General features: G+C 38.7%; 3 protein-coding genes across 3 annotated transcripts; all 3 read left to right on the top strand.

Moving 5' to 3' along the window:
* The first annotated feature begins 194 nt into the window (after positions 1-194).
* Positions 195-9,142, top strand: pigu (phosphatidylinositol glycan anchor biosynthesis, class U). The gene is made up of 12 exons (XM_041981471.1): positions 195-347; positions 1,000-1,064; positions 1,379-1,438; positions 1,613-1,675; positions 1,878-1,987; positions 2,122-2,222; positions 2,932-3,029; positions 3,212-3,366; positions 4,420-4,563; positions 4,677-4,801; positions 5,253-5,395; positions 6,701-9,142. The coding sequence occupies exons 1-12, from the start codon at positions 218-220 to the stop codon at positions 6,812-6,814; spliced, it is 1,308 nt and encodes a 435-aa protein (XP_041837405.1). The 5' UTR covers positions 195-217; the 3' UTR covers positions 6,815-9,142.
* Positions 9,143-9,662: 520 nt separating this feature from the next.
* LOC121636803 (nuclear factor 7, ovary-like) lies at positions 9,663-12,409 on the top strand. The gene has a single exon (XM_041980620.1). It carries the CDS (start codon positions 9,835-9,837, stop codon positions 11,284-11,286), a length of 1,452 nt encoding a protein of 483 aa, XP_041836554.1. The 5' UTR covers positions 9,663-9,834; the 3' UTR covers positions 11,287-12,409.
* Positions 12,410-14,495: 2,086 nt separating this feature from the next.
* On the top strand, positions 14,496-17,617 carry LOC121636804 (zinc-binding protein A33-like). Its single transcript, XM_041980621.1, has one exon. The coding sequence runs from the start codon at positions 14,536-14,538 to the stop codon at positions 15,958-15,960; it is 1,425 nt and encodes a 474-aa protein (XP_041836555.1). The 5' UTR covers positions 14,496-14,535; the 3' UTR covers positions 15,961-17,617.
* Positions 17,618-19,760: the final 2,143 nt, after the last annotated feature.

Here is a 19,760-nt window from a genome sequence, read left to right as displayed (position 1 = left end):
TAATAATAATAATAATAATAATATATATATACATATAAAACTTTATTGATGTTGTAGGGTGTGTGTGTGTGTGTGTGTGTGTGTGTGTGTGTGTGTGTGTGTGTGTGTGTGTGTGTGTGTGTGTGTTGTTGTTGTTGTTGTTGTGGTTGGGGTTTGCTCAACACAGCACTGCATTTCCCATCGCACCTCTCTGAGTGGAGAACACTTCCTTGTCAAGATGGCGGCTCCCTTGACTCTGCTTTTGATTGTAGCTGTTACAATCCGTGCGGCTCTTTTTAGATCTAGTTTAGCGGACCTCATAGCAGAGAGAGTGGAGGTAGTGTCTCCAATTACCGCCTGGAAAAGAGGTAAGCAGGTATATGGCAGCGGTTTCCAGCTCGCCTTTGGCGTTAAACCACCCCATCAGCTTCCCATTGTCCGTCACCTCGCCGCTTCTATCTGATTGAAGTCAAACCGGTTCAGTTACCAAAACCTGAAGCTTAAATTAAGATTTAAAAGGTTGGGAACGTCTTACAGAGACTAACGTGGCCGTAGATATGTTACGCAATCGCAAAAGATCATTTTTTTGTTAAGTCTATTGACATGTAATCTAAATGGTCCCATTTCCCTTTTAAATTGATCTCACAAAATATATATTTTAATTCTAAATGGGTTCTGACATTTGTGTTTAGCTATACAGATACATTGTTGTGTATTCCCTGATTAACAAAGTGACAAAGTGTACTAAATAAAAATAAACTAGTTTTAAAAATAATTTGAATGCTCCTATTCTCATGATCGCACACTAAACACATCAATGAGACCAAAATCAATGTGTAGTAATCTTTCACCAAACCTTAATAAACCAAAAATAATGTTGGCAAAGCCTGCAAGAGTGAAAAGCACCTTATGGACCAATTCTTATGGACCTATCTAGAGAAAATATTTTCAATGATTATACCAAATTGGATGATCAACCTTTCTAACTGTACCTCTTTTTTTATTGTTTTTTGTTTGTAGTTATTGAAGGTCTGGCTCTGCTTGACTTGGGAGTTTCTCCATACTCTGGAGATGTTTTCCATGAGGTGAGGTATCCACACACACAAGAGGTTCCTTCTTATATGTACAATGAAGTATTTCAGATTCAACCTTGTTTGTTTGTTAGTAATTCAAATGAAGCCTATTGCAACACCAACCGCAATTAATACTTCCTGCAAAAGTCACTTGTACCCATTTATTAAGGCAGTGTTCAGATGGCCCTGTGTCTCAGTTTGTTCAAAAATGTATTTGACCTAAATAAGCTCATACTCCAATATTAATCTACAGAAATACAAATATAGAGCTAAAAGGCTTTTTTTCATCCCATGGCTTACATGTGTTTTTGTTCTGTTGCCTCCAGACACCGCTCATCATTTACCTTTTTCACTTTGTGGTGGATTATGCAGAGATCACATTTATGGTAAGTGGGAGAAATGTACTATTTCAGTGTTTGTAAAACAACAGATGACTGAAGTTTTAGTGTTGCTGTTTCCAGAATGAGCACCAATAAATATTTTTTCTTTAAAGCTGAAAAAAATTACAATCAAAGCATTTTCTCTGCTCTTTTTTTCCCCCACCTTTTCCATCTCTTCAGTTGGCAGATGTCATCACTGCTGTTACTCTCTACCTAGCAGTGAAGGACTACAACAAACAAGTGGTAAGAGAACTGCAAAATAAGAAAAACTGCTTACACTGTGAGTTGGCACAAGCATGATGGTTTAACTGGCCACACTGTGCTTTTCACTTGTGGTATGACAGATGAGTTATATGAATATTTCTATCATATAAATGCACGTACTTTCATCCTTGTAGTAACAAAGATGGGGCGTTATTCATCCACCCTCTTTATGGTTTTTCAGTTCAGAAAGCAGAAGTTTGCCTTGGAAGCAGACCGCTACCCTTTGGATTGTCTTGAGCTCATCAGAAGCCCTAAAGAAATGTGCTACATTCCTCTGAAAGTGGCCATGTTGTGAGTACTACAAGCCCCTCAGACAGCATTCAAAACTTTTACTGAGAATAAAGAAGGATGTTGCAAGGTGGTTTATACTGGAGCAATTTGATGCCCAGAGTGGCAGTTTAACTGTTTGTTGTCCTTTTTCACAGTTACCTGTTAAACCCGTTTACCATCTTATCCTGCGTGGCCAAGTCCACCTGCGGCCTAAACAACGCTGTCATAGCTCTCTTCGTCCTCTCAACGATAAAAGGTGGATTTTAGATCTAAATCTATGATATCTTAGTCAATATTTGATTATGTTTCTCTTTTTATCTTCGGTGTCCCTTCAGTTTTTTTTATGTTTCATAAAAGCAATTGAAAAATCTGAATGTAGACACACAAAATTAGGGATGCAGGATATGTCGGCATTAATATTGGTATCGGCTGCTGTTAATAATTTTTTTAACAGATCGTTATTGGTCCAATAAGCAAAACTGGGCCAATATTAACAGCTGATATTTATTTCCATCTAATTACTGTTTGTGTAGTGTGTCAGGAGGAGGAGGGGGGTTTGGCCATGCGGCCATGTTTGGACATGTGACAGCGATGCAGCACTACATTGTGGGATGTAACTGAAGCTAGAAATAATGTCAGCTGTGTGGTCATTTTTCCTGGTGCCACAAGAAGACTCTGATGGCGGGAAGCTAATGCCCCTAATGTTTGCATAATTTTTACTTTGTTCAGAATATGAAAATCTTAAACCATTTGAAACAAAAATATATATCAACATCGGTAAATATCAGTTATTGGCCATAACAACAATATTGATATCGGCGTCAGCCAAAGTTTTCTTATCGGTCCATCCCTACACAAAACCCATTTTCCTGCATTTAAATACCATTTAAGCTAATTTTGTCTTCAGATGTATAATTTTAAAATACCGTGACTGATTCTTTTTATTAATTCTGTTTATGTTTCAGGAAATGTTTTGCTGAGTGCTGTATTTCTGTGCCTGGCCACATATCAGTCCATCTACCCTCTCACACTCTGCGCTCCTGCTCTACTGTATTTAATGCAGGTATATTTTTATATGAACTTACAATAATAATAAGTGTAAAGGAATGTGTCGGTCTCTTCATATTTTACTCTTTTTCTTTACCATTTTCTTGTGCTTCAGAATTCTTCAACCTTAGTTTTTAAACTTTTAAATGTATTTTCTTGGATTTATCCCTCCCCATTGTTGCCTTTCTCCTCCATCAGCGCCAGTACATCCCTGTGAATTTGCGGCGGGCCAGCTTCTGGTGGTTCGTCGTGCAGTATCTCTTCATGTACCTCGGCAGCCTGTTTGTTATCATCGGCCTCTCCTTCTTCCTGCTTGGCTCGTGGGACTACCTGCCCTCCGTTTATGGCTTTATGTGAGTGGAGAACAGAGCATACACTATGGAGAATAGTCATTTAGCTTATTTGACTAATGCACAGAGATTTCTTCTTGCCAGATTTGTCACTTGTTTTGTAAGAGTCATATTCAGTCAAACAAAATTGAGAGCGCTAACTGTCAAGGTCATAGTCCCAGCTAATAGTCTGCTAGAATCAGTACCATTGGGGACTCAGCTCAGTGTGAGGTTGCAACATTCTTCTGGTCCATGTTTGCTTTCACTCTGCACTTTGTGAAACAAAGGGAACCTCTTGAATATCTTATTCCTGTCCTTACCTGAGGCGGCGCTGCATCAAGAATTACTGAAGGAGAAGAAAAGATAAACAATGGTCAAGAAAGCTCGCTCATCTAAAGGTTGATGCAAGGCACCTTCTGTCTCCACCACATAAGTCGTGGTCTGATTCCTGTATATGGTTCAGAGTTTGTTTCTTTGGTGCCACTAAGCAGGATTCAGAAGGGCTGGTGTGAATGCAAACAGTTCAGAGTGTTTTCTGATATACTTCAAATTGTTTTCACTAAATCAAAGCTGCTCTTCTAAAATAAATAAATGGGAACACCTAGTGAGAGCAGTAGGAGCTGGACCTGTAAGATGTTGAGACATAAACATCATGGCTTTGATTTGCTCCTCAAACAAGTCAGATCCATAAACTTTACAATTTTTATTACAAACGAAGTCCTTCTTATCTGCAAGTAACAAGACGGAACCTTCAGGAAGCTTCTTTAGATGCACCGTTTATGTAGTCAGTTGTAGTTTTATTGGAAGGGGAGTTCAGATGGTCACCCTCTGCTGGACCATAAGAACCTGGATCTACAGCAGGCTGCTGACAAGCGAGAAAGATTTTATTAATTACTTAGTTTCTCCACCAGAGAGTGCTGTGACCCTTTGAAAACAGATCTTTAAATAATAATCTTGTACAGCTCATTGTCCTGATTCGCTTCATGATCAATTTCATGTCATGTGTTTATGTTTAAATATGTCAGCTCACATGTTTGCAGAACTTAAATGTGTTGTTTTCTGTTTCTCTGCCTTCAGTCTCTCAGTCCCTGACCTCACCCCGAACATCGGCCTCTTCTGGTATTTCTTCGCCGAGATGTTCGAGCATTTTCGCCTCTTCTTCCTCTGCGTCTTCCAGATCAACGTTTTTTTCTACACCATTCCTCTGTCCATCAAACTCAAGTAAGTCTGCCACAGCCTCCCTCCTTCTGTTCATCCAATTCAACACACTGCTGCCTTCACTTGACTCTTAAATTGGAATCTAATCCCACCACGTGTTTGTCTGTGGGCTGCAGGGAGCATCCTGTGTTTCTGATCTTCATGCAGTTAGCGGTGATCTCCATCTTTAAGTCTTACCCCACAGTAGGAGATATCGCCCTCTACCTGGCTTTCCTTCCTGTCTGGAGTCACCTGCACAGATGTGAGTGTTCATAGTTTACTTGAAAGCATTTTTCAATAAAACACAGTTCAGGGGACAGGAACAGAAAATGTGAAGTTGGTTTACCACTAAAAGTCTGCAGGACTTCCAGCAGACAGTCTGAATATTCAGTCTTTTGAGCCAATGTACTGAAGAGGCCAGTCATCTTCCAGGACAGAGAGCTTGTTTTTTTGGTCTCTTTTTTCCCTGTGAAGTTCTCCTCTGCTCCAAAACACAAAGTATGAGCTCCTTTTAAACGGTTTCTGGAGTTGTCTATTTTTTAATAAAGGTGGTGACTTATAGGAATATTGGAAATGTTTCGTTGCAATCTGCGACCTTATTTTGTTTTAGTCATTGCTAGAACTAAAGAACGATAAAACATACAATTAGACAAGTTAGTCAAAACTGAGATTTCAGTCTGGTCAACAAGTTTTCTTCCTTTTTCCTTATCCAGTCTTGAGGAACATTTTCCTGGTGTCCTGTGTTCTGCTGGCCTGTTCAGCTCTGTTCCTTGTTCTTTGGCACCTCTGGATTTACGCCGGCAGCGCCAACTCCAACTTTTACTATGCCATAACTCTGCTGTTCAACGTGGCACAGGTAAGGGGCAGGTTGTTCAGAAGCAGATGGAGCTGAGATGCAGTAAAATATCATAGTTGCACATGTACAAATGATTAAATAGTGTTGGATAAATTCCATTTAGCTGTTTTTGTATCAGTGTTATGGTCCCTAAATGAAAACACAGCTCATCACAAAAGAGATATAACATGTGAGACCACCACCAAGCAGCGACGTTTCAAAAGGAAGTTTAATGTAACCAAATATTATAAAGGAGAAGGCCAGAAAAAACAAAAAAGGGGAGCAGGCCGCAAACCAGCTAAGCAGTAGGCCGTAGGATCTGGCCTTACTCCTAAACCAAAAGTCCAAACCAAACCCAAAGAACCAAAACCAAAAACTGAACTATCTGAGTCTACCAGCTCAAAACACAAAAGAAAAAAAAAATAAATAAAGCTGCTGCAACCTAATCATTGGTGGTGGCGCAGGACACTGCCCCCTCTCAGCTTTGTACCGCCAACAGGAGTCCCGTCAGCCAGCCACTGGAGAGAAGAGTAGAACAAGTTAAATCACAAAAAGAGCACCCACAGTAACCGAGGTGCATGTAACAATCAGAGTGATGTTATTCTGCACGCCTCAAATGCGACAAGCTCTAATGTCTTCCTTAAGCTTTTGTTAATGTTGTCTTTAACGTCTGGTATGCTACAAGATCAAAACTTTTATTTAGTTTCATGGGTTTATCACCCAGATTGGTCAAAACTAAAACAGAGACCACATAAACAGAATGATCTCACTGCATGTCAGTATCTGTGTACGTTTAGTAAAAACAAAAAACAAACACCAGCAGCATCTGGTACATAGTTTTGTGCAAAGAGCCACTCTGTCTATGTTACAAAGCACCAGCACCTCTAACTGTTAACGCCGAATGTCATCATGCACAATGGAAGGGAAGCCATCTGGATCACTTTCTTTAAAAATCAATCCTTATGAATGTAGTGTTTGTTTTTTATAGAGGGGGTTATATGGGCCTCAAAACTCTGAGGTATCTCGGGCTTGGCCCAACACCTCAAATTAAAATGTTTTTTTTTTTTGTTTGTTTTTTGTTTTGTTTTGTTTTTTTTAATAATCTTAGAACCTAACAAAATGATAAAGGAAACTTTCTTAAAATTAAACTAATGAAAATCAGTTTATAGAATTTATAGAATGTTATTTACATAAAATTGTAAAGAAAAGAAATTATTTTAAAAAATCATCATGATTTTGTTTGAAAGTCCATCTTTATAATAGATCATTTAATACATTCTTGTTTGTGATTAACTTTTTGGTGTCTTGATATTTATTTCCTCTCAGATCCTGCTGGTGTCAGATTATTTCTATGCCTTCTTAAGGAGGGAGCACCACCTCACTTATGGACTGTATTTAAAGAGGAAAGACGGTTCAGAGGCTACGCTAGTTCTGAAATGAAACACACACCCCCAGCGTCTGCAGCCAGGAAGAAACGGCTTAATCTCGCCTCCGTCCTCAGAGAAAACAAACACAAACTGAGGAGGCTGAAAGACTTTGAAAGCCGAACTGGTTCTCAGACGGATCAAAAGCACACAAGCAGAAGCCGGTGAGGTACAACTTCATGTGCAAACAGTAGAACTGCTGCGGGAAGGAAACGCGGTTTCTTTTCTACTGGAGTGGTCATACCGGCACTGCTCCACCTGGAATCCTTCCTCTGAGTACTTATTTTTTCCTTTTGCTCTTCACATTCATTTTGTTCTCAGAAATACCAGCTCATCAGTGTGTTTTTCCTCATCAAGTCAAAATCTTGGACCATTAAACGAAGCACTAACTTGAATTGCCTTTTCTACATGTACACAGATTTTTTAAAAACATCTCTTTTTTTGTTTATTTTGAGCTCTTGTCCACAAGGAGACAACATTTTTGGGGAACACTTGTTTTTGGGATTAAAAGATCTAGAAGCCATGAAGCCGTAGACTGATAACACAGACATGTTTGTAAGACGCAGTCAGACATAGCGTTTCAGGGGTGTTGGTGTAGAGACAGACTACTTACAGCTTTATTTATTTTAAAATAGATGATTGTGTGTTTGTGAAACGGGGCCTCATTTACCAGATTAAAGAGGACTAACGTCCCACTCCTTAACCGCAAGAGCAGACAAACGAATGTGTTTAAACTGAAATACTCACTACTTACCATGGACCACGTTTAAGTTGCTCTGTATCTGGCTTGCTTTCCACCCGTCAAACACTGCCAAATGAACTAGAAGTTAGGGAATTTATTGAATTTACCTTTTGTTTTTGCATGTATATTTCACTGTCATTGTTAAATCTACAACATGTTAATGTTTAAAATTAAATCCTCTCTGCATGCAAGATTAGGGGAATCATCAGAGGCACCGTTTGCCTTGTAAGTTAGAATAACTTAAATTCTAAAATATTATATTAGTACTAAAATTATATTTGAGCCTGGAATTTTAAGCTGCAATGAAAACGTGGTTGGCACAGAGGCTGAAAATGTCCTTCAGCTGCCTAAAATAAAACCTCTAACATATTTACTGGTGATTGAAAGGAGGGGTGTTGGGTTGAGGTTAGAAGAGCGCCAGGCGAGACGCTTCCCATTTTCCACCCTTGATGCTACATTAAGCTTCCCTAAGCCATCAACCATCACTTTGATTCAGATAAGATGGTATAAATCTCCATCAGAAGAAAATGATCATTAAACCTCCAAGCCATGTTAGATTTTTATTATTTTACCACACTCTAACCTTTATGATCATGTTGTTATTAATAAGAAATGCTGCGCAACAAGTTAAAGCTTTACTTAGAGTCCTGTTCCAGAGACATCACAGGTGTATCGGTGATGGCTGCATATTTAAACTTCCTAGAAAGACTGTAAACAAGCATGCCTAAGACTCATATACAGCCCCATTTAAACATCACTGTGTATCGTACAATTATGACAATATTTTAACAGATTTTTTAATTATTATTATATTTTTAATTTTCTCAATTCAGGATGCTGCACAATTCTGCCTTTTAGTAGATTCATTCAATGTGTGTTTATTTGAATGATTGATTTAAAAACTTCACAGAGCCTTAAACAGACTCAGAATTGTCAGTATTTGGTCTTATCATCATGTTGGCAGCATCAAAACTCCAAGAAAGCTTCATGTTGGGTTTTTCTTCTCACATTTGAAAGAGAAACTAATGATTCATCTCATTGTCCACTTGCATAAATACATTATGTAAAAGTCCTCTGCTGTTTTGATACCAGTAAATGAAAACTAATCTATTTATTATTGCACTGAAAAAAGAGATTTATGTTTGTTTTTGTTTTTTTTTGTTTTGTTTTTTTTTTATCATTTGGAAAGACGGATGAGCTCTTGTGTTTTTTTATACTGTTCTCTGTGTTATTTTGTTTGATTACAGACATTTAAGTTTGGTTTGAAACGTTAATGTCATACTTGATGAATGAACATGTTAAAAATTAATTATTAAAACCCCAGACATTGGTTTAGACTGGTTTGTTTTCATGTTGATGAGTGAGATGCTGATCATCATAGTATTATACCAAACAAAGAAGCTTGTCATGCAGCACCCTGTTGGAAGTATCCTGAGAGGCTCTGGTGCAGGCACCACTAAGCATGAATACAAATCAGATAACGGCAGATCACACTCATTCTGCAGATATAAGGATGCTACTCTTCATAACATTGCAACAAAACCACATCTTACTTAGTTTAAAGAACTTTTTGTTCTTTCATAAAATGTTTTTGTTTCTGAGGTAAAAAATTGTACATCCATGCTGTAAAGGCAACACAACAGCCAAACATGGAGCAAAAAACTGGTTATCTAATGACAGACATTTCCATTATCTTTTATGCTTCAGCATGAAAAAATGTTTTAAAGATGGTGCTTCCATTTTATAACTTTGCCTCAGCAGATGATCTGCAGGGTGGAGTCAGGGTGAAAGAAGTTGTTCAGCTGGTTTGACACCCCCACCACCACCTGCACTTCTACCTGTTTGTTCATCTCCTGACATCCACCTTGGTTGGTTTTGTTTTGTTTTAAACCAGCTTCATTTTGTTTATGTGACTTAAAGGTATGGTTTAACGCTCATCTGTGCTGTCCCCTCTTTTTCTAGCCTTGGACATGGTTGTGAACATTAAGCACTTTACAGCAATCCTGCAGTCAGATGCCAGGGAGGTGTTTCCTACCTGTTCCTCATTCCTTATTTCCTTATTTAAATTGGCATAACACCGCATGAGTCACCTGATCATTGTCATTGTTTTGTGAGCAGCTTGTTCGAGCTTCATCACAGCACGAAACGCAGGATTTGTGCCTACAGTGGAAAGAATACTGGGGACCAGCGTTACAAGCTTTGAACTGGAATTTTAGAGAAGATTCTGAATGAAAGCTCGATTGGCTTTATTTTCATCCTGCCAGCTGGGTTTTTTATTCTAACCTTGAGGTAAAATGACTTCTCAATCAGAAATGGATCTGTCTTGTCTGATCTGCTATGACATATTCCAAGACCCTGTTGACCTGGAATGCAGCCACAGCTTCTGTAAGGACTGTCTGCAGAGATGGTGGTCCGACAAACAAATGCACATGTGCCCGATATGTAAGAACCCATCTTTGTTGAATGATCCGCCCTGCAACTTGGTGTTAAAGAACCAGTGTGAGACCTTACAGGAAAGAAAGGGTTTCTTGCTAGAGAGACGTCAAAAAGCTTTAGAGGGATCTGAACATCTCTGCAGTCTGCACTCTGAGAAACTCAAACTGTTCTGTCTGGATCATCAGCAGCCTGTTTGTGTCGTCTGTCGAGATTCAAAATCACACAACAACCACAAATTTAGACCCATCGATGAAGCTGTACAAGATCACAGAAAGGAGCTGCAGAAATTCCAGACGCTCTTAGAGGAGAAACTAAATCTTTTCGAAGAAGTTAAGGGGAATTTTGATCTAACAGCACAACACATTAAGAGCCAATCTCAACATACAGAGAAGGAAATTAAAGAGCAGTTCAACAAGTTTCACCAGTTTCTAAAAGAGGAAGAGAAGGCCAGGATTGATGCTCTGAGGAAGGAGGAGGAGCAGAAGACTCAGGTCATAAAGATGAATATTGTTGATCTGAGCAGAAAGATTGCTGCTTTTAAATATACAATCAAAGTCGCAGAGGAAGAGCTGAGAAATGCACAGATTTCTTTCCTGCACAACTATAAGGCTGTAGTGGAAAAAGTGGAGAAAGATCTCCTGACGAAAGATCCACAGCCGGTCCCAGGACTTCTGATCGATGTGGCCAAACATCTGGGCAACCTGACCTTTAATGTGTGGAACAAGATGAAGGACATGGTCTCCTACTCTCCTTTGATTCTGGATCCAAACACAGCTCATCCAGATCTCATCCTGTCCGAAGATCTGACCAGTGTGACTTCTGGACAGAAACAGATATTTCCTCATAATCCAGAGAGGTTTGAACATTTCCTTTGTGTGCTGGGTTCTGAAGGCTTAAACTCAGCAACTCACAGCTGGGATGTTGAGGTCAGAAGCGATCAATTTTGGAGTCTTGGAGTGATGAAAGAATCAGCTAAGAGAAAGGGACAGATCCAGACTGGATACTGGGAACTAAGTTTCTTTGATGGAAAACTCACAGCAGTTTCTCCACCACTTCCAGATAAAGTTCTCCCAGTGGAGGAGCTCCAGAAGATCAGAGTTCAGCTGGACTGGGAAAGTGGGAAGCTGTCCTTCTTTGATCTTGATAAAGGGACTCTCATTCATACTTTCAAACACACATTTGCTGAGAAGATGTATCCTTACATTTCCACAAAGAATAAATTACCCCTAAAGATATTACCAAGGGCTGTCTCTGTTACACAGGAGTATGCAATCTCCTGTGGCTACCTAAAAGGTTTCTGGGGTTTTTAGAGTTGCTAAATATATTCCATTAATGGAAGTATACTTTAGGTTACACATTCATGTTTTTACTAGAAGTAGCGTACTAGAGCTCTAAGTACAATCCTGTTGAGATACTGAGCTATGGCTCATCTTTTATATTTCTTTTCTCAATGTCAGAATTACAGGATCCATTTATAAACATGTTTCTTGTAAAGAGAAAAAGAGCATTTTCAGAACTGTAACTATAAAAAGATTGAGCTCTTCAGAGATAAAGGGATGTCTTTTTCTACTACATTTTATTTTAGATTAATTAAACAAAAGATTGGGCAAAATCCTGGGATGTTTTATTGGCTCACAAATATATATATATAGAATTTTTTTAGGTTGTGTTACTGGCCTGAACTTTTGTAAATTAATTCAGAGATCTCTAATGGCCAGTTTGGTGCCAGGAGCAGGTCTAGAAAAATATTTGATGAGGGGATGACACATATAAATAAGACATCTTAGCAGAAGCAGGGTTTAGATTCTAGGAAATAATAAACTGATTATTACAACTAATGTGATCAGCTAATGTAATGTGTGCACAGATACATACTTCACTGATAATGGGAAAAACTTGCTTTAGTTATTTCTGCAGTTTTATCAGTGTTTCTTCAGCATTGTTGGCCATTTAACAGCACAGTCATTGCATCTGCAGGTTTAATAAATTTTACATCCTCTTGAACTGTATAAATGTATAAATGCATGTGTAAAAGGCTGAATGTGGTTTGTACTGTGCTGCTTTAAGTAATCATCACAAGAAATGCCTCTAGATGCAGTCCATTTATCATCTGGTACTGTTAAGTACAGACAGTTTAACACCCCAACTTAGCATAGCATTTCTATCAGTAGATTTTAATTAAGTGGGCAAACTGATTTCAAACTGGTTAAGGTTTTAAGAAGCCATTTAATCTGTTGTGATAAAGGTTTATTTGTGTCTTCTGATGAGATATGGTCGAGGTTCACCTTCTAAAAATCCCTTTTGACAATTGTTTTTTAAGTTTGTTATTGTTTCGGTTTGAATGGGGGTGTGGTTCTTTAATGTATACATACATAAAAGCTGAAGTTTTTTTATAGTTATTGTTTGAGCATTGAATAAACTTTTAAAAATGAATCTCTTTTTTTATTCATGTTACTACTACATCTACAGCTTATCTTTTTGCTAAATAAATAAATTATTAAATACCATGTGTTGTTGTTAATCTAAGGTTGTTTTAAACTAACTTTAAGACCTGTCAGACCTGATTCTTACAGCCTCAGTAATGACAGAGGGTGTAGGCTACTTTTTTTTACAGAGCTGTAAGCTACACTATGGCAGATAGATAACACTAACTTTGTTCTAATCAAACATCAAATTACACATACTACAGAGGACATCAAATAGGTCAAACTGAGCTGGTGAACGGGCTGAAACAGTCGTGGAAATGGTGCATTCAGACTTGTGAGAGAGCTCTAATGAGGATTTGAATCTTGGGGGGAAAAATGAAGATCAGTTATGCAGCTGATGAGAGTAGAAACAGAAATGTTTCTGAAAACAAAAAGCATACAAAACATAACATTCCTCCACTTTGCCTTGCCTTGACATGTTTGTTTATCTTCTTCCACCTTTAAATGACAAAGTGCCAAAGAGCTTCTTCTCATGTTAGTCCAAGAGCAGCTAAAATTATTATATAGAATCTGTACTAGGGGTCTGCAACCTTTACAATCCAGAGTCATTTTTCCCTCAGCCCAGATAAATAAAACTTGTTTCGAGCTGCAAATGTTACGAGACCTTTTGAAAAAAAGACAACATATATTTTTTGATAAATATCTACTCTAGGAAATTTGTTTTCATTTTTGAAGAAATGCATTTTTTATTTCTATTATTGGGTTTTAAAAGAAGGAAAAGCATGAAACCATTGCAAAAATAGGATAGAGAGATTTCTTCTATGAGATGTAGATATTTGTAGGAAATTATGTAAAAAAAAAAAAAAAAAAAAAAAGGAAAAAAAGCCCATAGTTTCCAACCTAATGACAAGAAAAATAAATAAAAATTAAAATCATTAGAACAGCAGGCTGCTTTAAATTTAAGTTAATACCTGGACTTAACTCCTCCCTGAGCCGCTACCCTAACCGGGGTGGAGGAGTTTGTGTGTCCTGACAATCCTAGGAGCTATGTTGTTGGGGGCTTTATGCTCTTGGTAGGGTCACCCATGGCAAATAGATGTCTAGGAGAGGGACCAGACGAAGCACAGCTCAAAACACCTCTATGATGACAGCAAACCATGGACCCAGGTTTCCCTTGCCCGGACATGGGTCACCAGGGCCCCCCTCTGGAGCCAGCCCTGGAGGTGGGGCACAGAGGCGAGTGCTTGGTGGCCGGGCCTTTGCCCATGGGGCCCGGTCGGGCTCAGTCCAAAATCTGAGTGGTGTTTTGTTGTTGGACTTATGTGATCGTCATGGATTGTCCATAACAAACACCTTATTGATGCATAAGAGTGTCCACATGTGTACTTGGCAACAGGACACTCTAGGCCACAGTTTGATGATTGACTTTGTAGTCGTGTCATCGGACTTGCGACTGCATGTCTTGGACACTCGGGTGATGAGAGGTGAGCTGTCCAACTCCAGCACATCTGATTCAAATTAATTGAACTGCTTGTCAAGTTCTTTACAAGCCTGCTAACGAGTCATTCGAGTCGGGTGTGTTAAAGATGGACACCTCTGAACATGCAGGGCAGTGGTCCCCGAGGACCAGGATTGAGAAACACTGTTTTAAACAAAGAAAAAAACAACTCTGCTGAATACTGTGAACATGTAATTTGTTCATATGGGTAATATTTAGAGATGTAGGCACCAAGTTACTTTATTCATTTCTGATTTTAATAAAATTTTTGTCTTCTATATTATTTGATAAGCGTGTAGATTTTTAAAAGGTTTCTTTTACATGAAGTGCAGAATTCTTACTTTGCCCATTTTATTAGTGCCCTAAATTCCCTCCCCACACTGACAAGTAGATACATGTAACATTAGTTTCACTCTGTGTGCTTTTTTTCCAAGATGCACGATCAGAGCAGGAATTACAACAACTATGGAATAAATACTGGGAATACTGGGATATAATCACTTTTACTTTATCATACGTATTACTGATTTAATTTTCTGACCAGAAGTTTTGAAGAAGCTCAAACTGAAAGTAAGTTAGAAGGATACTCTTCGTTGTTTTGCATGTGTGTGATTTTCTACCCAAGCTGAGGCAGAATGTCTTCTCAGTCAGAAATGGAGTACTACTGTCCTGTCTGCCATGACATCTTCAAAGATCCTGTTCTCCTTGGATGTAGCCACAGCTTCTGTAAGGACTGTCTGAGGAGATGGTGGTCTGACAAACTAATACAGAAGTGCCCGATTTGTAACAAGGTATTTTTGTCGAATGAACTGCCTTCCAACCTGGCACTTAAGAATCTGTGTGAGGCCTTCTTACAGGAAAGAAAGCAGAAAGCTTCTCCGGGATCTGAGCCTCTCTGCAGTCTGCACTCTGAGAAACTCAAACTGTTCTGTCTGGATCATCAGCAGCCTGTTTGTGTCGTCTGTCGAGATTCAAATTCACACAGGAATCACAGATTCAGTCCCATCGATGAAACTGCTCAATGTCACAGAGGTGAGCTGCAAAAACGCCTGAAACATTTGAAGGACAAACTAAAGATCTATGAACAAGTAAAAGGAAACTTTGATCAAACAGCACAACACATTAAATCCCAGACACAACAGACGAAGAGGCAGATTATGGAGCAGTTTAAGAAACTTCACCAGTTTCTACAAGAGGAAGAGGAGGCCAGAATCACTGCTCTGAGTGAAGAAGAAGGGCAGAAGACTAAAGTGATGAGGGACCAGATTGATGCTTTAAACAGACAAATTATAGACATTTCAGATACAATCAGAGCTGCAGAAGAAGAAATTAGAGCTGCAGACGTGTCATTCCTGCAGAGTTATGACAACTCAATAAAAACAGTCCAACAGCGCCTCCATCTGGATCCTTCAGGCCTGCCTGGAGGAGCCCTGATAGATGTGGCCAAACATCTGGGCAACCTGACCTTTAATGTGTGGAACAAGATGAAGGACATGGTCTCCTACTCTCCTTTGATTCTGGATCCAAACACAGCTCATCCAGAGCTCATCCTGTCTGAAGATCTGACCAGTGTGACTTTTGGACAGAAACAGAAGCTTCCTCATAATCCAGAGAGGTTTGGTAAACATAGGTGTGTCCTGGGCTCTGAAGGCTTAAACTCAGGGACTCACAGTTGGGATGTTGAGGTCAGAAACGATCGATTTTGGGGTCTTGGTGTGATGAAGGAATCAGCTGAGAGAAAGGGACAGATCCAGACTGGATACTGGGAAATAGTTCTCCTTGATGGAAAACTCACAGCAGCCTCTCCACCACTTCCAGATAAAGTTCTCCCAGTGGAGAAACCCCAGAGGATCAGAGTTCAGCTGGACTGGGACCGAGGGAAGCTGTCCTTCTTTGATCCTGACACTAAGAAACACATTTACACCTTCAAACAGACTTTCACTGAGAAGCTGTTTCCTTACATTGGGACCACGAGTGAGTTACCCCTGAAGATTATACCAACGACTGTCTCTGTAACAGAAGATATAGTCCCTTTATCATCAAGTTTCTGGTCTTTCTAGATTTGTCGAGTTGGATGTAATAAATTATTTTGATGTATCCGCATTCGTGCATTTCACTTTTTGATCATATAAACCGTATTTTCCAGTGTAGTGGTAGTTAAAGGAACCATCCTGTTAGGGCATTTAGGGCTAGTTCTGTTTTTCCGCTGCTCATTTCTAACAATAATGTAATTTGGGTAATATTTAAGTATTTTTAGACCCAACATCTGGACAACCAGAACTTTATTGTGTAGAATATGATGAAGAGATGATTTTCTACTTGCATTTAATTCTAGATCCAAACACAGTTAAACCACATGTCATTCACAAAGTTCTTAATGGCCTCGCCCCATCTTATTTATTTGAGATGCTACGTTTTCGTGAGTGTGGCAGGGTTCTGACGTCATCTAACCAGCTGCTGCTGGAAGTGCCCAGGTCCAAATTTAAACACTGGGGTGACTGAGCCTTTTCAGTTGCTGCACCCAGACTCTGGAATAAGCTCCCCACTGACATGTGTTTCATCACAGAGCTGGGCCATTTTTGATCTAAACTTAAAATATTTATTTAGGATGGCTTTTAATACCCACTAATGTGATGACACTTCTATTTTTATTTTTCTGTTTTTACTTTTACTTATGTACTTGTTTCCTGGTGTGTTTTTAAATTGTTGTTTTAATATTTTGTAAAGCACTTTGGTTCACCAGTGGGTTGTTATGAAGTGCTATACAAGTACATTTACATTCTGTCCGATTATCTGATCAGTGTGACATTTGAACAGAGGAGAAACTACCTGATAATTTACCTGTTTCTGCTTGTAATCACTATTATTATTGGCTGTGTAGAAGAGAATCTTTTTCTTTCTTACTTACTCAATGAATGTGATTTTATTTTGTATTATAAGGTGAATCAGTTCAGGTGGTCAGGGTTACTACACACATATGGAAATGTACCAGTATGTACATTTAAAATAACGTCTAGATCTGGAAAATTTATTTTCATCATAATGTGAAATACTGAATTTTTAACTCCTAGATACCTGTTATTAAATGTTTTGTGATCTTGTAAATCCAGTGTGATCTGTAAGTTGTAATACATGTGTAAATAAGTAAAAAAAAAAAAAAAAAAAAGAGTAAATGTGTCAATTAAACAAAATGTTAATTAAAAATGTTATTAAATCATTTGAAGAAATTTCCATAGATGAAAATATAAAACATAAATTATATAATAATATAAAATATATTTAATATATGAGGTTAATAAAATATATTTAAAAGTATATCAATTGATCAATTTCATGACTGAACTTTGGTCATAGTTTACTTTTTATAGATTTCTGAAAAATTATTCTATACGTATAATGATGAATAGCTTGACAATCACTGTCCTAGATGATAGAATGGCATAGCTCATCATGAAAATAAAAGTACTATTTAAAACCCTTATTCAGCGCCCAGATTGTCCTTAAGCCTGCAGAAGACAGCACTGGTGTATTAGCAATGGCTGCACATGTCTAAGGTTTCCCATTAAGTCTGCAAACAAGCATGTACATAAATGGAACGCCACATTATTAATAACCGTGTGCTGTAACTACTAGAACAAGATGTGTGCTGTAAAATCTTTATTGTACAATACAATCATCTGGACCTATATGTTTTTTAAGATAATAAATAGTTGTGCTCAAAAATTCTGTGGAATGTGTCTTTCTTTAAAGTGTTGCTTGTAGTTGCCTTAAGGAGCTTGAAAAAAAAAACAGAATTGTTGGTTGATTGATTGATAGGCACAACCTTTAAACATGCATTATTCCATGATTTTGTTTAATTTTTAACTTAGTTTTTATTAGTTTTGATTTAATGTTCAAGCAGCAAAACCTTCAGAAAGTCAAGGGTTACCACCGCCATCTTGATACCATAAATATAAACTAATCTCATATTTATTTATTATGCTGAAAACTTCTGTAAAGGGATTTATGCTGCGTTCTGGGTTTTTTTATGTGAAAAATGAATGGACTCTTGTTTTGTTTTCATGCTGCTCTTCATATGTTATTTGTTTGATTACAGACATTTAAGTTCAGATTTTAGTTAGAAATAGTTAATGTCATATTGGATGATTGACTATGTTCAATTTTGATAATTAAAACCTGAGGTGTTGGCTTGGACTCATTTGTTTTCATTTTGATGAGTGAGCTGCTGGTATAGTCTTATATACACACATATATACACACTATACACACACACACACACACATATATATATATATGCTCTTTACTGTAAGTATTGCAAAAAAAGGGTTGTCTGTATCGTACACAAAGTTGGGTAACTTTTTCACACAAACTCTCTGTTTTTACAATCAAAGTGTCACACCCACACCAGTCCCTGTCATCCTCTGCCCTGCCAATCTCCGGTAATCACTCCACTGATCATCTCACCCTGCCACATTCACTCCAGTCCTGCACTACAGACAAGCATTCCCCAGATCCCTAACCAGGCACACCTGTCTCCCGTTTACTCACCAGTCCTTATATACCCCAGCACCACATTCACTCCCATTCAGACTTTGATGTTCTTATCCGCATGGTCCCCTCTCCTCTCCTGCACTCACCCCGTGGGTCTCCAGTCAGCCCTTCCACTGCCTGATTAAGTAAGAAGCTTCCTTTCTGTTCTCCGTTATAATAAAGTTATGTTATCTTCTCCTGTGTCTGTTGAGGTCCATGCATGATACAAAGCTACTTAAACTTCAGGGCCTGAGTCATTATCATACAGCACAGATCACGTATGAAGCTACTAAGCATTTACTACCACTCAACATCCAAAATCTTTTCTGCCAGAGACATTGGGGTCATAATTTACGTGCAAACGCAATATTCAAAATGCACTTGGTGAGAACCACAGGAAGAGTTTTTGTGTCTGTCTGTGGGGTTAAACTGTGAAACAGGCTGGGGGACAAACACAGCTAATGTTCAAATATACACTTATTTGAATCGCCCTCCAGAGACTCAGCTTCTGTTGGTGCGACCTCCCAGTCGTCCTCCGGACATTATATTAATGTCTGTTTGTCTTCCAGTGATCCAGTCAGTGTTCCTTCCAAAGATTCGGTCTCAGTCTACGCCCCTTCCAGAGATTCTCCACCTATCTGTTCGGTGTCCCGGCCAACCTCCTGAGATTCTGCACGTGTCTGCTTGGTTCCCTAGCTGGACCCCAATGGCTCGGCTCCTGACCTCCCAGTCGCCCTCCAGAGACTCGGTTCCTGTCTGTGCAACCTCTTGGTCGTCCTCCGGAGATCATACTAACGTCTGCTTGTCTTCAAGAGATGCCACTGCAGTCTGTGCAACTTCTTATGATCCAGTCAGCACGTCCTCCAGAGGTCCAGTGTACATGTCCTCCGGCCATCCACCAGAGCTCCAGTCTGCTCATCCTTCAGGTCATCCTCCAGAGATCCGGTCCAAGTTTGTTCATCCTCCAGATTGAATAAGTGCTGGCTTCTTCCCTTTGGACAAATACTTATTTTACTTTTCCTTCTTTTTTATATTCCTTTTGTGTTCCTTTTTTGTTTGTTTGTTTGTTTTTTTCTTTTGTTAAAAAAATAAAACATTAAATGGAAAACTTTCAAAATCAGATACCATGAAAGCACAATTCATCTTTATATGCAGTTTTGAGTCAGGGTCTCAGAGCATAAGCACTGGTTTATGAACCCCCCCACCCCACCCCCTTTTTCTTTTTTTTTAGAATTTATTGACATTTGCATTTGAGTTTTAATGTTTACAAACTTCTGGTTGTTCCAAATAACGTGTTGCTGTTTTTTTACCATTGACACTTCCTGATGTT

This window comes from Melanotaenia boesemani, chromosome 3 (genome assembly GCF_017639745.1).
Source record: "Melanotaenia boesemani isolate fMelBoe1 chromosome 3, fMelBoe1.pri, whole genome shotgun sequence".
Taxonomy (NCBI): domain Eukaryota; kingdom Metazoa; phylum Chordata; class Actinopteri; order Atheriniformes; family Melanotaeniidae; genus Melanotaenia; species Melanotaenia boesemani.
Note: the sequence above shows the minus strand (reverse complement) of the source record. Positions and strands in the feature narration are given on the sequence as shown.

Bases quoted from the DNA above. Each gene is read 5' to 3' on its own strand.
- LOC121636804 (XM_041980621.1), top strand. From the start codon at position 14,536: ATGTCTTCTCAGTCAGAAATGGAGTACTACTGTCCTGTCTGCCATGAC.
- pigu (XM_041981471.1), top strand. From the start codon at position 218: ATGGCGGCTCCCTTGACTCTGCTTTTGATTGTAGCTGTTACAATCCGT. The intron at 1,439-1,612 runs GTAAGTGGGAGA...CCATCTCTTCAG, and splicing joins ATGCAGAGATCACATTTATG to TTGGCAGATGTCATCACTGC. The intron at 1,676-1,877 runs GTAAGAGAACTG...ATGGTTTTTCAG, and splicing joins AGGACTACAACAAACAAGTG to TTCAGAAAGCAGAAGTTTGC.
- LOC121636803 (XM_041980620.1), top strand. From the start codon at position 9,835: ATGACTTCTCAATCAGAAATGGATCTGTCTTGTCTGATCTGCTATGAC.